Source organism: Manis pentadactyla, chromosome 4, assembly GCF_030020395.1.
Source record: "Manis pentadactyla isolate mManPen7 chromosome 4, mManPen7.hap1, whole genome shotgun sequence".
Classification (NCBI taxonomy): Eukaryota; Metazoa; Chordata; class Mammalia; order Pholidota; family Manidae; genus Manis; species Manis pentadactyla.
The window spans coordinates 135,260,676-135,273,761 of record NC_080022.1 but is presented as its reverse complement, the minus strand read 5'-3'; the positions used below and the strand labels follow the sequence as shown (position 1 = coordinate 135,273,761).

At 52.9% G+C, this 13,086-nt stretch overlaps 1 protein-coding gene and 4 non-coding genes across 14 annotated transcripts; 2 read left to right on the top strand and 3 right to left on the bottom strand.

Annotated features, from left to right (window-relative positions):
* Positions 1-127: 127 nt before the first annotated feature.
* Positions 128-6,431, bottom strand: HES7 (hes family bHLH transcription factor 7). 10 transcript variants are annotated; one of them, XM_036896215.2, is made up of 9 exons: positions 5,876-6,431; positions 5,090-5,298; positions 4,655-4,721; positions 2,552-2,647; positions 2,356-2,388; positions 1,867-1,954; positions 1,373-1,551; positions 703-738; positions 128-497 (listed from the first exon to the last, which is right to left on the bottom strand). In XM_036896215.2, the coding sequence occupies exons 2-9, from the start codon at positions 5,149-5,151 to the stop codon at positions 441-443; spliced, it is 618 nt and encodes a 205-aa protein (XP_036752110.1). In that variant the 5' UTR covers positions 5,152-5,298; positions 5,876-6,431; the 3' UTR covers positions 128-440. The 10 variants fall into 10 exon arrangements, with proteins under 10 accessions (XP_036752110.1, XP_036752104.1, XP_036752102.1 ...); XM_036896209.2 differs by lacking the exons at positions 128-497; positions 703-738 and having other exon boundaries at positions 820-1,551; positions 5,629-6,402; XM_036896207.2 differs by lacking the exons at positions 128-497; positions 703-738 and having other exon boundaries at positions 820-1,551; positions 5,090-5,305; positions 5,876-6,402.
* On the top strand, positions 464-550 carry TRNAR-UCU (transfer RNA arginine (anticodon UCU)). Its single transcript is given in 2 exon segments — positions 464-500; positions 515-550. It is a non-coding gene; the product is annotated as a tRNA-Arg (tRNA).
* Positions 5,341-5,411, top strand: TRNAG-GCC (transfer RNA glycine (anticodon GCC)). Its single transcript has one exon. It is a non-coding gene; the product is annotated as a tRNA-Gly (tRNA).
* A 5,737-nt stretch (positions 6,432-12,168) lies between the features above and the next one.
* TRNAS-CGA (transfer RNA serine (anticodon CGA)) lies at positions 12,169-12,250 on the bottom strand. Its single transcript has one exon. It is a non-coding gene; the product is annotated as a tRNA-Ser (tRNA).
* Positions 12,251-12,675: 425 nt separating this feature from the next.
* On the bottom strand, positions 12,676-12,749 carry TRNAT-AGU (transfer RNA threonine (anticodon AGU)). The gene has a single exon. It is a non-coding gene; the product is annotated as a tRNA-Thr (tRNA).
* Between the last annotated feature and the right edge of the window lie 337 nt (positions 12,750-13,086).

Here is a 13,086-nt window from a genome sequence, read left to right as displayed (position 1 = left end):
CTTGACCAAAGAAGTAGATTAGAAATACTTCTGGTAAATCAGCTGGTCTGTGAGAATCTCCAAGACTCTAGACCGCGGAGCCGCGAATGGCAAAGCAGACAGACCAGAGGAAACACACACGTGGGAATTTACAAAGAAAATTTATTTTGATGGGTGGGGCCGCATCTGGGAGTGGGGTGCTCCTGGGCTGGAAGCATCACTCAAGCGGGCAGCCGGGAACTCCATACTCGCTCTCTTGCTCATATTCGGTGTCTCTCCGTTTCTTCGACCCAACAGCGCCCTCACTCCCACCAGGCCCAGGTGCATTTCGCCCGCTACCTCTCCCACTCCCAGACTAACTTCTTAGTTCCAAACTACGCGCTCGTGGCTCGCCCCGCCCATTTCCCTCACACCCCTACCCCTCCTTTTGCCCCCTTCCCAAGCGAGTACCCGGTAAGCCGTCAGACTCCGCCGCCCGCCAGGTGGCTCTGTGGCGCAATGGATAGCGCATTGGACTTCTAGTGACGAAAAAGCGATTCAAAGGTTGTGGGTTCGAATCCCACCAGAGTCGGTTTTATTTCAACTTTTTTTTCCCCGTCTTTTTTACGTGGCTTTTTCTTAAAGGCTCCCATTCCTCCTCCCCCCTACCCTATCTCACTCAATGTTTTCCACCTGATTTAAATTTCAACCTCAGTTTCCGCTCTGCTCTCTTCTTTTACTTACCTGTCTGCCCCGGGGCTTGGGCCTTGGAGAGCAAGACTGAGGGGCGGGAGACAGAAGGAGAGGGCAAGTGGGCGTGGACGCCGAGATAAAGGCAGGCCCCTGGCTCGGGGACACACGGGGATTTAACAATCACTTTATTCCATGCACTAGGGACTCGGGAAGGGACTGGGGCTGGGCCAGGGGCATTGAGGGTACAATCCTAGACGCAAGAGGGGCAGGGAAAAGGGACAGGAACCAGGGAAATATATATTTATATAGATACTCTAATATAGACCACATCTCACCCGCGCCCTGCGCCCGCGCGCCCCGCCGCCCTCCCCAACACCTCCAACGCCCGGGTCCCTCTGCTGCCCTCGGGCTGGAGTCTCTACCTCACCCCTAGACCCCGCCTCCGACCACCCAAAGCTCAGGGCCAAGGTCTCCAGAAAGCGGGCGGCGGGGCCTTGGGCGCCCCGTCTTGTCTGTGAGGCGGCGGTGGCGGCGGCAGCAGTCCGGTGAGGGGCGCCGGCGCGCCGGAATCCCCGGCGCGAGGGGAGCAAGGGGACGGGGACCATGCGCAGCGCGGGCTAGGGGGGCCCTGGTGCACTGCGGGGCGCTGGTGCAGCGCGGGGCCAGGAGCCGGGGCGGCGGGGTCCAGCAGAGGGCGCGGCGCTTGGGGCCTCGGATCTACCGGTTCCGGCCGAGGCGTCTTGGGGCGCAGATAGCCGTGCAGCGCGGAGAAGAGCTGGGCGCGGGCAGCCGGGCTGGCGTCGTGGGCGAAGGCCGCCAGGCGAAGCAGGCATTCGCGGAAGCCGGACAAGTAACAGCTGGCGAGCGCCTCGGCGTCCTGGGCTGGGGACCGGGGGACCCCTGGAGCCGCGGCGGCGGGAGCGGCGGTGGGAGGACGGGCGGGCAGGGCAGGGGCCCAGTAGGGGTGAGGGAAGGGGCGGGGCGCAGAGATACCAAGGCCCGACAGACGCACAGAGACAGGAAGCCAGACGGACGGAGGGCGAAATAGAGGGAGACACAGAGACAGACACGCGGGGGTGTTATTAACCTCGCCTCGGGGCAGAGCCTGCCACAACCCAAGCCCACCGTCCACCGCAGCGTCCGCCCCGTCTACCCCGTCCCGGGCCTCCTTGAAACCCCCCTCTCTCCCGCCGCTGCCCCACCCCCGCGCTGTACCCGGGGGCTCCACCCGGCTTCGCTCCCTCAAGTAGCCCACGGCGAACTCCAGTATCTCTGCTTTCTCCAGCTTCGGGTTCCGGAGGTTCTACAGACAGGAGGGGAGGGCGCAAAGACAGAAGGGGGTGGGGAGAGAGGGGAAGTGACAGGGGGAAGAAGGGAGGGGAATAGGGAGCTGGGGGTGCCCCCCGGGTCGTGTTTGCACGCTGCCCAGAGAGCACGCAACGAAATGCGGAGTGGAGATGACCAAGAATGATCCTGGCACACCCAGAGACGAAACTGTCCAACCGGAGGAGATGAAACCAACCCACAGTGTGAGGAGGGGATTTGAAACAGCGAACCCGGAGCGTGAAGCAAACCACCCTGCGGACGTTCTGGGAGGGGAGGGGAGGTGGGGTGGAGGGGAAGAGGAGGGAGAATTCACAGACCCAGAGGTTGAAACTGATGGACTCTGGGGGTGAAATTTACAGAGCCGGGTGTGAAACTTACAGACCCGAGCCGCGACGCCTTGAAGATCGCGTGCTGAGAGCGAGAGGGGGTCTGGGTTGGGACTCCAAGGGCGGGACTCGGGTCAGGATGCGTTGGGGCCAGGGTCGCCAATGCAGCAAATGTCCCCACCCCAGTATCAAGCCCTGGGACACGAGGACGGGATACTGGGGGGTCGGGGGCCAGCGGAAGGACTGACCTGGTCCCGGGTCCGCTCCAGCAGCAGCAGCCTCAGTTCTTCCAGGCTGCGGTTGATGCGGTCCCGGCGCCGCTTCTCCACAAGCGGCTTCAGCATCTGCGACGAGCAGGAAAGGGAGAGCGGGCCGACCCGACCGACACTCAGCGCGGCCGCGCCGGAGTTGGACCCTGGATCCCGCGGCTGGGATAGTCCCGCCTCCACCCCTTCCCCAAGACTCCGGAGAGCCCAGGGCCGGGCCCGTTCGATCCCTCTCCGCCGCTCCCCCTCCCAACGTCCCTAGGGTCAATTTCTGTAGCTCGCCTCCTCTCTTTCCCGGGTCTTCCGTATTCTCCTCTCTCAGTCTTGTCCTCCCTCCTCCCCTGTCTGTGTCACTCCTCCTCCACCTCTTTTCTTTCTACGTCTCCGTCTCGTGCAGTCTCTCTCTGTCTCAGTGGAGAACTTTGGGGACCCTCTTTGCGCCCGACACGAGGGCCGCAAGGTGCCGGGCTCAGAGTTGGCGGCCCTGAGTGTAGAAAGGGAGATACCCAGCCCCACCGCGCCTCTTCTTCCTCTAACCGGTCTATGCGGTCACCCCTCTCCACTGGTTCTAAAACCTTCCACCAGGTCTCGGGCTTCTGGAACCAATGCCCTCCGGGCCCTCTCTTTTAGGCTGCATTGGGCCAGCTCCGGCTCACAGCCCGTGTGGAGCACGGCCGCCTTTTTTCCCCCACCCTCTTCCCTTAGCTCTGTATTCTTTTTGCTTATTTTACTCAGACTCCGGCCCCCTCCCACACCCTTCCAGGCCGCAAGGTGCCAACTCCCATTACCCAAACCCCAGACCTCCGCTTCTGCCGCCCACGCAGGTCCTGCTCTGACCCTGTCCCCTTCTTCACCCTTTACAGTTTACTCCCCACCTCCTGCTCCTTGGGTTCCCCCACGCACCTCTCCCCCTTCCAGCCCTGCGTCTGGAGCCTCCAGCCTCTTCCCCTGACCCACGGTCTCCTGACCGGACCAGGGACCTCTGCTCCCTCCGCTCCCGCCTCTCACCTTGGGGCCGTCCCTATTCTCTGCTCGATCCCGGGTGACCATCGCTCCTCCGGACCCAGATGTGGACTAAGTCCCTACTCGCCTTGCGCCTTATATCCCGCAGACTCCCGGGTAGAAAGGGTAGGACCCGGACACGCCCCTTCGGCACCCGGATCACGCTAGGCAGGGCCCAGGGCACGAGGCTCCCGGAAAGGGGAGGGGCGCAAGGCAGTGGGGTGGAGGGAAGGAATAGAACTGGCCTGGGAGTGTGGGAAACGAGGGGCCAATGAAGCCCCGGCTGCTTTAAGAACCATAAGGCTGTATAATGAGGTGGGACCCAGCTGAAGGGAGGAGGTTGTTGGGGGGAGAGGGAGTTCGAGTGATCTGGGGACAGAACTCAGGAGTGAAACCCCCCAACCCCCATAATTGCAGTTTTATCAGAAGCTCATTGTAACCCACCAACCCAGACATCAGTTAAGACCCCTCAACCCTCAGACTGGAACATATACATCTTCCCCTAAAATCCGCCTCCTGCTTGGGACAGGGAGGGACCAGAGTGTTCTGGGCGGATCGGTCTAGTTCAACCAGGGCTCTTCCTAGGGATGGAAGAGCTTTGCTCGACCTAAGTCAGTCATATTCGATTCCCCCAACATCTGCGCACTCATTGTGTGCATCGGGCCACCGGGTTACGCTTAGGCTGCTCATACTGAGATATGCACTGGAGGTTCAGTTTATCCCTGCAGGATCTAGTGAAAAAGATGATGTGTTATCAAGTAGCTATTACAGAAGCAGAGTAAAGTAGGTGCTCCAAGAAAGAGTGGTCCTGAGAGATGGCTGGACTGAGGTTGGGGTAACTTCTAGGAAGAGGAAGCAACAAGGCTTTGAAGCACGGAACAGAAGTGGAGAGATCTTTCCACTTAGAAGTATTTGATTAAAAACTAATTATAGGAGATTTGGGTGTATAGCTGCCAGGACACCTGACACGTAGTGCCCGCGTTCCTTGCTCGTGGGGACCGCTCGTGACTGTAGGGGAGTAGGGTGCAAGCAGTTTTTTGGGAGTCAAGAAAGGGATACCAAAAAAAAAGGATCAACACCCACCTCAATCCAAGAGCATGACCCTCTGCAGAATGATGCCTGAACACTCGGAGACTTTAGGACCAAGTGCCTAAGATAAATCAAAGATTTAACGGGACAGCAAGAATGCCAGGGTGAAGAACAACGAAAGACAGGATTGCACACCCATCAGAAGATAGCTGCGGAGTCAGAGACGGATGGGGCTCCTCCAAGCCCTCCCAATCAGTACACCTCCACACCTTTTTATTCCCCCCACACACACACCCCGCGGAGCCTGCCTTGCCAAAGCCCAAGTATGAAGGGACACAGACTTGGAGAGGGCGCTCCCATTTGGGATCAGGGTCCCAGCACATCCCACCTCCCCCCTACCTGGACCAAATGGGAACACAGATGTGTGGCCCCAGCAGCCCGCGTCGCCCCCCTCCTTGGGAACCTGGGCTCGGGCTGAGTTTTTCTCACCTGCACGTGAGGCTTGGGGCCTCGGGCTGTTCGCACCCGGGTGTGGGGCCGCCCCTAGCCATATGGGGCAACTTTATGACGGGGTAGCCGGATCCGGAGGGGACGAAGGACAGCCGGGTGCTCCTCCCACGTCAAGTATTCCGGGCCATTCCTTCGTTGAGCCTGGCCTACACCGCCTGCCTGACCGCGTGGGTGCCTCGCTCACCCTCCTACAAGCTCGGATTAAAGACACAAAAACTCATCTACCGGTTGCATTGGTGGTTCAGTGGTAGAATTCTCGCCTGCCACGCGGGAGGATCAGGTTCGATTCCCGGCCAATGCACAAGTTATAGGTCTTCGATTTTTTCTTCAAAAAGGGGAGCCTGATAACCTATCCAGGTTTAACACTTCCACTGAAGATTAGTTTTAACTGTTTTTTTACTCCATCACAGAGTTTTAATCTAGATGAAGACCTAGAGTCCATCCGTTCCCACACCCCCTCCCCTGAGCCTGGGAGTGCTGGTGCCGTCCCCACCCCGCCCTCCGCCCCAGCTCCGCACCTCTGCAGGCGTGACCCTGAGAAAGGACGCGGCGCTCGGATCCCTGCCCCGGGGGTCCTCTCAGCCCTCCGCAGGGAGGAGCGAGGTCTTCCCGCCAACGCCCTCTAAGCCTCCGGCTCTTCTTTCCGTCATTTCTCTTCCGCAATCTCTCTGTTTCCCGTTCTGTCTGGAGCGCCCTTTCTTTTTCTAAATCCATCTCGCTGTCTTTATGCGTCCTGCGCCCCTGTTGGCGTCTCTCTCTCTGTACCTTCCACTTCTTTCTAGGTCTCTTGGCAACTCGGCTCTGGTCTCTCCGCGTCTTCAGGAGTCTGTCTGCACCCCCAGCCCCGGGTCTCGGCTTCTCCGTGCCTCTCGGTGCCTGCGTCTCTGTCTCCGCTGCCCCGCGTCTGTGGATCTCTCGTGGTCTCTCCGGGTCGCTGTCGCCTCCCGGCCCTCTGCGCTCCCACGCTCCCACGCTCCCGCCCGCCCTGGGAAGCTCACTCACACCTTCGGGTTCCTGCCGCCTCCCGCCGGCCCTTCCCGACCCCTTTGATCCCGCACGCGTCGGGCGGCGAGGGGCCGGGCTCCCCCGCCAGCTGCGCGGTCACTTGTGAGCGGGGGCGGAACGGCCGGGCTCCCCGGCTTACGCGCTGGTTTTCCGCCCTTCTCCGGCGTCTTTGGCCTCCCCCCGCGCCGCTCCTCCTGACTTGTCTCCGGCCGCTACCCGGGCTTCTGCGGGCCCGGCTCTCTGGTCCGCTGAGTCTGGTCTCCGTCTGAGTCCGTCTCGGCCTCTGTCTCTGGAACTCGCCCTGGGCCTAAGTCTCTGAGCCTAGTTTCTGTCTGCTGACTCGTTCAGCCTCTGTTTGATGTGGGCCAGTGTCTGGGTCTTTTCTTGTCTCTGGGTTGTGTCAGTGACTGGGAATGCTCTCTTCTTAACTCAAAGCCGTGGCAGTGGCCCCCAGAAGGAAACTACAACAATCTGGGCGTCTGTATGTCTGTGTGTGTGCATAGCCACTGTATTATTAACGTAGCCGATACTTATGGAGTGCCTCCTGTGTGCCACGTATTGTTGGCACCGAGGGTACATGGGCCTGGGCTTCCCTGAAGCTTACTATAAAGTAAGGGAGTGGGGGATAACTAAGAAAGCCCGAAATAATATAGGATGGCTATAAGGCTGGGGAGTGGGGGGTGGGGGAGGGGAACAACTGGACATGGCAATGACTTGAGAGTGAAGTGCCACTTTACTCTGGCCAGCCAGACAGCCTCTGTGAGGAGATGATATTGGAGACCAGCGCTGCCAGGCAAAAGGAACAGCAAGTACCCAGGCTCTGAGGCAGGAACGGGCTTCACAGGTGGGGAGCTAGAGAATCAGGGCCAGTGTTCCTGAACAGAGACTTTGGAGCAGGGCAAAGATAAGAACAGAGAGGCAGACATGCCCATCACACAGGGCCTTGGAGGTTCCTCGAAAGATTATGGATTTTAGTCTAAGTGTAGTGGAAGTGAGTGAAGGTTTTAATCAGGAAAAGTTTTATTCACTGGAGTTTTAAAAGATCACTTTGGCTTCTATGTGGAGAATGGAAGCAGGGAGATCATTTGAGTTGCTGGAGCAATCTTCTAGGCAACACATGAGGGTGGGTTGTACTGAAATGGTGGCAGAGAAGAGAGAAAGTGAATGGAGTACTTCTAGGTTTGGGGCTTGAGTAACTGGGTAGATGGTAGTGCTTTTTTTAGGAAACATGGGGAAAGGAGACAGGAAAAGGTTTGGAGATTTCAAACATTGTACTTCAGTCAGGTTAGTTGAGATTCCCTTAGATGAAGCCACAGGTAGGCCAGGCTATACAGAGTTTAGGGGTCAGAGCTAGAGGGTAAATATGGCGGAGTCATTGGGAGATAGATGGCTTTTAATGAGACTGGAGCACCTAGGGAAAGAGTGGAGACAGAAGGCAAGGGGCTGAGCAAGGAGCCCTGGGGCAGCCCAGCACTTAGAGGAGGAAGGATTGGCGAAAGAATCCAGAGTGATCAGAGGAGCCGCAGAAAAGCCAGGGGAGTAGAGGAGTGTCCTGGAAACCCAGAGAAGAGTATATGAAGGAGGGAGCAGTCAGCCCTAGCTAAGCTGCTGGGGGGTCAGGTAAGGAGAAGAGAGCGAAATAACCATCCACCTTTGCATCTTGGAAGTCACAGATGACCTGGGGGGATAGTGACTGTGTGCAGTCCCACTCAAATAGTTCAGGTAAGAATGGGATGTGAAGACATGCAGACAGCAGCTGTGAACAACTCCAATGAGTTCTGCTGTGAACAGTGAGCAGAACAATGTCGGGTGGATAGGAACTGCTAGATGAGGGCTGCTAGAGAATGAATCAAGCTTATTGCTGGAGGGGAGTGAGCTAAGGGTAGTTTGAGGAGAAAGAAGATACTAAATGTTTATTTGGGAAAGTAGGAAAACAAACCTCCTAGGCTAGAAGAATATGGTTTCTAGACAAGTTGAGGGTCCTTTTGCAATGTGAAAATCTTTAATTTCAGAGGCCAATTCACCATGAAGCCAATAAAGTTTACGTTTCAGGGTCCCTCACACAGGCCCCTGGGAGGGGCCTGGAAACATGTTCACATGATGGTCCTTTACTTCTGTAAATTTGCAAAAGTAAAACATTTATCTATAAATGGTAAAGACCACTGTCTCTTTCCATTCGGCTTTCCCTCTGTCACACATTCCCCCTAGTGTCCAAATGACTGTGGGCATTTTACGGATCTGGTAATGGAGAAGGTGAGTTGAAGAGACATAAAATTTACGGGTTCATGAGAAATGTTCATGTGGTTTCCAGTCACTTCCATGTATAGTTAGTTAGCCTAGCTTTCCTTGTGTAGTAATGGCTTCCAGCAATGCACCCATCACCTGTGGCCAGTCGCCAGGCTTCCTGCTATGAATGAGTAAAGCCAGAGGGCACAAGTGATAGGAATGCATCCAGTGGCTCTTGTCACTCTAAGTACATGGATGTGAGGAGAAACAAGATTTGAAATATAGAGAGACAGTAGCTAGCCTGTGGAAAGCATTATAGAGGTGTGCAGGCAATAGATATGAACAAGTTACTTTTCTGGATGCTGGTATTTGTGGCATGTCAGCTTCTTCAATTTGTAAGTTATTGTGATCTCTTGTTTCACTCTAAATATTACTTTTTGTATCTAACTTTGTGTTATTTTCTTAAAGCCACCTCTCCCCCAAATTATATACTCTTCAGGTCCCCAAAACTTTACATTAGTTGGCCTGGCTGGGTGAGTTTCTCTGTGTAGATGTGGCCATGAGGGCATCTGCCACACCCATCCCCAATGTTTCTGAGGGATCTCTCTGTGGATGACAGGCCTGTGTGTCAGTGTGGGCCTGTGTGTGTCAGTCTGTGGTTGTGTCTGTGAACATGGTGTGTGTATGGGAGCCTGGGCCTCCAGCCTCTTTCAGGCCTCCCTCTCACCTAGGCCACATCTGGGCTTGTGGGTGGAGAGCTCGTGTCCCACACGCGCTGGGCCCCTAGGGAGGTGGGAGGCAGGGAAGGAACTGAGAAGGCACAGCTGGTCGAGTGTCTGAGCTTCCCTTCCCCCCCTGTGACGTCTCCCCAGGCCTGGGTTCCAAGGCTCAGCTCTTCCCTCTTTGTTCTTCAAAGGGAAGGCTAGTTTCCTGGAACCCCCTGGGTCTTGGGTCAGGGGAGTTCCTGGAGGATTGGGTCCTGGGGATTGGGGGTGGGGATGTAGGAGGACCAGGCCCCTGGGCCAAGGGAAGAATCAGGATAGAAGACCTCTATATAGCCTGAACAAAACAGATGACGACCCCTGCCTTTATAGGTGGTACATTCTTGTGGGGGAAGCAGTCAAATGAACATTTTACAAAATTTATTTGTCAGATGGTGAAAAGTGCAATGGAGAAAAGTGAAGCAGGGAAGTGGAGCTTGGGAATTGTACTATTAGATGGTTTCATCAGGGATGAACTCATGGAGAAGATGAAATTTAAGAGGTGAGGGTGAAAGCTAACAGGGACACCCAGGGGAAGAACAATCCAGGCAGGGGCCAGTTAGCAGGAAGGAAGGCTTTGAGGGGCAATGTGCCTGGCTTGTCAAAGTGACAGAGAGCAGCAAGGGGCAGGCATGGGCATGGCTGGAGTGGAGGTAGCAAGTGCAGGACATGTAGCAAGTGCACAACATGTAGGAGACCTCTGTGATAAGGGAAGGCTGATTAGTAGAACCTTCTAGACCATCACAAGGACTTTGTCAGCACGCATTTATTTCTGAATGAGATGAAAAACTATTGGAGAGCATTTCTCCCCTAGATTTTTGGCTTTGTTTTGTTTTATTTTTGGCACTTTTAATTTTTATATAATTTCAAACTTCCATAAAAGTTACAAGAATAGTACAAGAAACTCTTGTGTACTTTTCCCAGGTTTATCCATTGTTTACATTTGCCCCGTTTGCTTTATCTTTTCTTTCCAAATGTAATATGGATATCAAATCTGTTTTCTGAAGCATTTGGAGGTAAATTAGAAACATCAGGCTCTTTGCTCACAGTTACTCAGTGTGCATTTCCTAAGAACAAGGACATTCCTAACACAATAATACAATTATCAACGTAAGGATATTAAAATTAATACACAATTATTTAATCTTCAGCCCACATTCGCATTTTCTCAAGTGTTTCAATGACATCAGTTACAGTTCTTTTTTCCCAATCCAAGATCACAAGTGGCATTTAGTTGTTATGGCTCATCAGTTTCATTTAATTTGGTAGAATTTTTGTTGTTAATCTTCACGGTTTGAAGAGTTCAGGACTGTTATTTTGCAGAATGTCCTTCCGTTTGGTTTGTCTGAGGTTTCTCTATGAATAGATTCAAGTTTTCAGCCTTTTTTACCTATGAGCCCAGGTTCATTTTAGTAGAGAATGGTAGTTAGTAACCAAGATCCGAGTACTTGGTGTGTTTATCTCTACTTGTGTATCATTCCTTCTAGGCTCTCTCACAGAGCTAGGAAATACATGTATGTGTATGTATTGTGTATGTGGATGCATTTATTTATCTATAAAAATTAAAAAACATGAACTCATATCGATACCCATTGGAAGATTCTGAAGAGAGGAATGACAGAATCTGACTTAGGTTTTAAAAGGATTACTCGGCCCAATGTGTTCAGAATAGACTGTAAAGGAACAAGAGGAAAAGCAAGGAAATAATTTAGGGCTATTCCAGTAATGTTGGTGAGAGATGAGGGTAGCTTGGACCAGAGTGTAGCAAGTAGTCAAATTTTTAACATATTTTAAATAAGAAAATTGCTGACTGATTTGATGTGCAATGTGTGTAAAAGAGAAGAATCGAGGATGACAGAAGACTTTTTACTCTGACCAACTGAAAAAATGGAATTTCCATTTACTGAGACAGAAAGACTACAGGTGAAGCAGGTTTTGGGGAGATGACCAGGAGTTTGGTTTGGACGTTTTAAGTTTGTGATTGCTTCTTAGATATCCAAGTGTAAATGATAAGTAGGCACCGATATGCATCTATAATTCAGGGAAGAGTTTCGGAGCTGGATATGAAAATTTTGGATACATTAATGTATTATTGATATTTAAAGCTCTGAGACTGGAGATCTCTCAGACAGTGAGTACAGATAGAGAAGAGACTGGAAAATTGAGCCTTGGGAACATTCCAACATTCAGAGCTCCAGATGATGTTAGTCTGTGAATGAAATGTTAATGATGTAGAAGGGCTATCAGAAGAAAAACATTAGTATGTTTGTAGGCTGGTGGGAATAATCCAGTTAGAGAGGGAAATTTTGATGGTATAAGAGAGGGTCCTTGAATTAATGATAATAAAATGAATTTTTAAAAAAAGAATACCTGAATACCCTTTCCCCAGATTTATGTGGCATTTTACCCCAATCACTTCATTTTTTATTTGCAAGAGATATGTATTGCAAATATATATATTTTTCTGATCTAAAAAAAAAGAGAGAGAGAGGGTCCTTGAGCCGGTGTGGGCCAGAGGGAATGGGAGGTCTAGTAAGGGTAGGAGTTGGCTTTAGGTGGAAGGGTTCATCTACAGTAATGAGGGAAAGGGAGAGTATGTGGCTACAGACAGGTAGGTAGGTAGGTTGAGATTGCGGATATCGATGGCAAAATCTCATCGAAGTGCCTTATTTTCTCAGTGAAACAGGAAGTAAAGCTGAGGGAGGATGAAAGGATTCGTGGTTTGGGGTGAAAGGAGAAGAAATAAAATAGTCGTTTAGGAGAGTTGCAGGGTGACTAGTTAATGGATCTGTAATAACGATTGCCGAGCATCGCTGAGGAACCACCTTAGTGTGATGGAGTTAGGAATTCGAATTGATAGTTAAAAGGCTTTTGCCGAGACACAACCGTCCGTGGAGGTGTAGGCAGGAGTCCGAGGCCCGTAAGAGGGCGCTCGCGGACTGGCCGCGGGTAGCTGAGTCCCTTGAGAGTCTCAGAATAAATGCTGGATTTTCTCCGAAGAAAGCAGTAGGAATACGAACTTGCTTCCTCCAAAGGCAGTAGACAACCAGTCTTCAAAATAACTGACGCTGTGAGCAGGATTCGAACCTGCGCGGGGAGACCCCATTGGATTTCGAGTCCAACGCCTTAACCACTCGGCCATCACAGCCCGATGCACTCTCGAGCCTGCGTAACTATGGTTGCCTATCAACAGGCCAGCTGTTCTCCGGCTATCTCAGGACATCCATGCGCGTGCACCTCAGCTAGTACTGGCCTTGCCTTCTCTACAGTAGCTGTCGTCGGCCTTGTGAGAACTGCACCTTCCTGTTCTCCGCACCGAGCCACAATACGGCCCCAATAGAGTCTAAATTAGAGTCCATGGTCTCACAGCCTTAAAGACAGACAAAAGGATGCCCTCTTGCCCCTAGTTTATGGGGGTGAAGTAGAAAAGCCAGGCTCTATCCGCGCTCTGAAAGCTCATGGGAACAGAAGCTCAAAGAGGAATTGGGTTGGTAAGTAGACACGACCCTTTTCGCAAGCTGCTGCAGCAAGGTCTTTGGAAAGCATTGAAAGACTACTTGCAAGCCATTTCGAAGGCACCGCTGGGATTTGAACCCAGGATCTCCTGTTTACTAGACAGGCGCTTTAACCAGCTAAGCCACGGCACCAGCAGGATACAGCCTTCCCAGCAATAGATCAGGTGTTCATGGGCACAGTAAATTACCGCGGTAACAACAGTAAGGGCGGGTGGAGGGGAGGTGGTCCTCGATTCATTCCTTCCAAAGTTTTTCCTTTCCTTTCCCAGTTCTGAGCCAAAAGGTTAGCGCTCGTCCCCTCCCTTCTCCCCACCTTTTGGGTCCAACTCGACCATGAATGGGTTGTGACGCCCTGTCCCTTAGCCACCGAATTGACCTAAAGGGTCTTCTGTAAGGTGACAGAGCAGCTAAACACCCTCAACTGCTTCAGAGGCCCATGGGGTTAAGTGGGTGTCCCCTCCCTCAGGCA

Excerpts from the sequence above, each read along its gene's own strand:
- HES7 (XM_036896209.2), bottom strand. The coding sequence starts at position 5,151 with ATGGCTAGGGGCGGCCCCACACCCGGGTGCGAACAGCCCGAGGCCCCA. Across the intron at positions 4,722-5,089 it reads GCCCCAAGCCTCACGTGCAG|GCACTTGGTCCTAAAGTCTC; the intron begins GTGAGAAAAACT and ends GATTTATCTTAG. Across the intron at positions 2,648-4,654 it reads GGTCATGCTCTTGGATTGAG|ATGCTGAAGCCGCTTGTGGA; the intron begins GTGGGTGTTGAT and ends TGCTCGTCGCAG.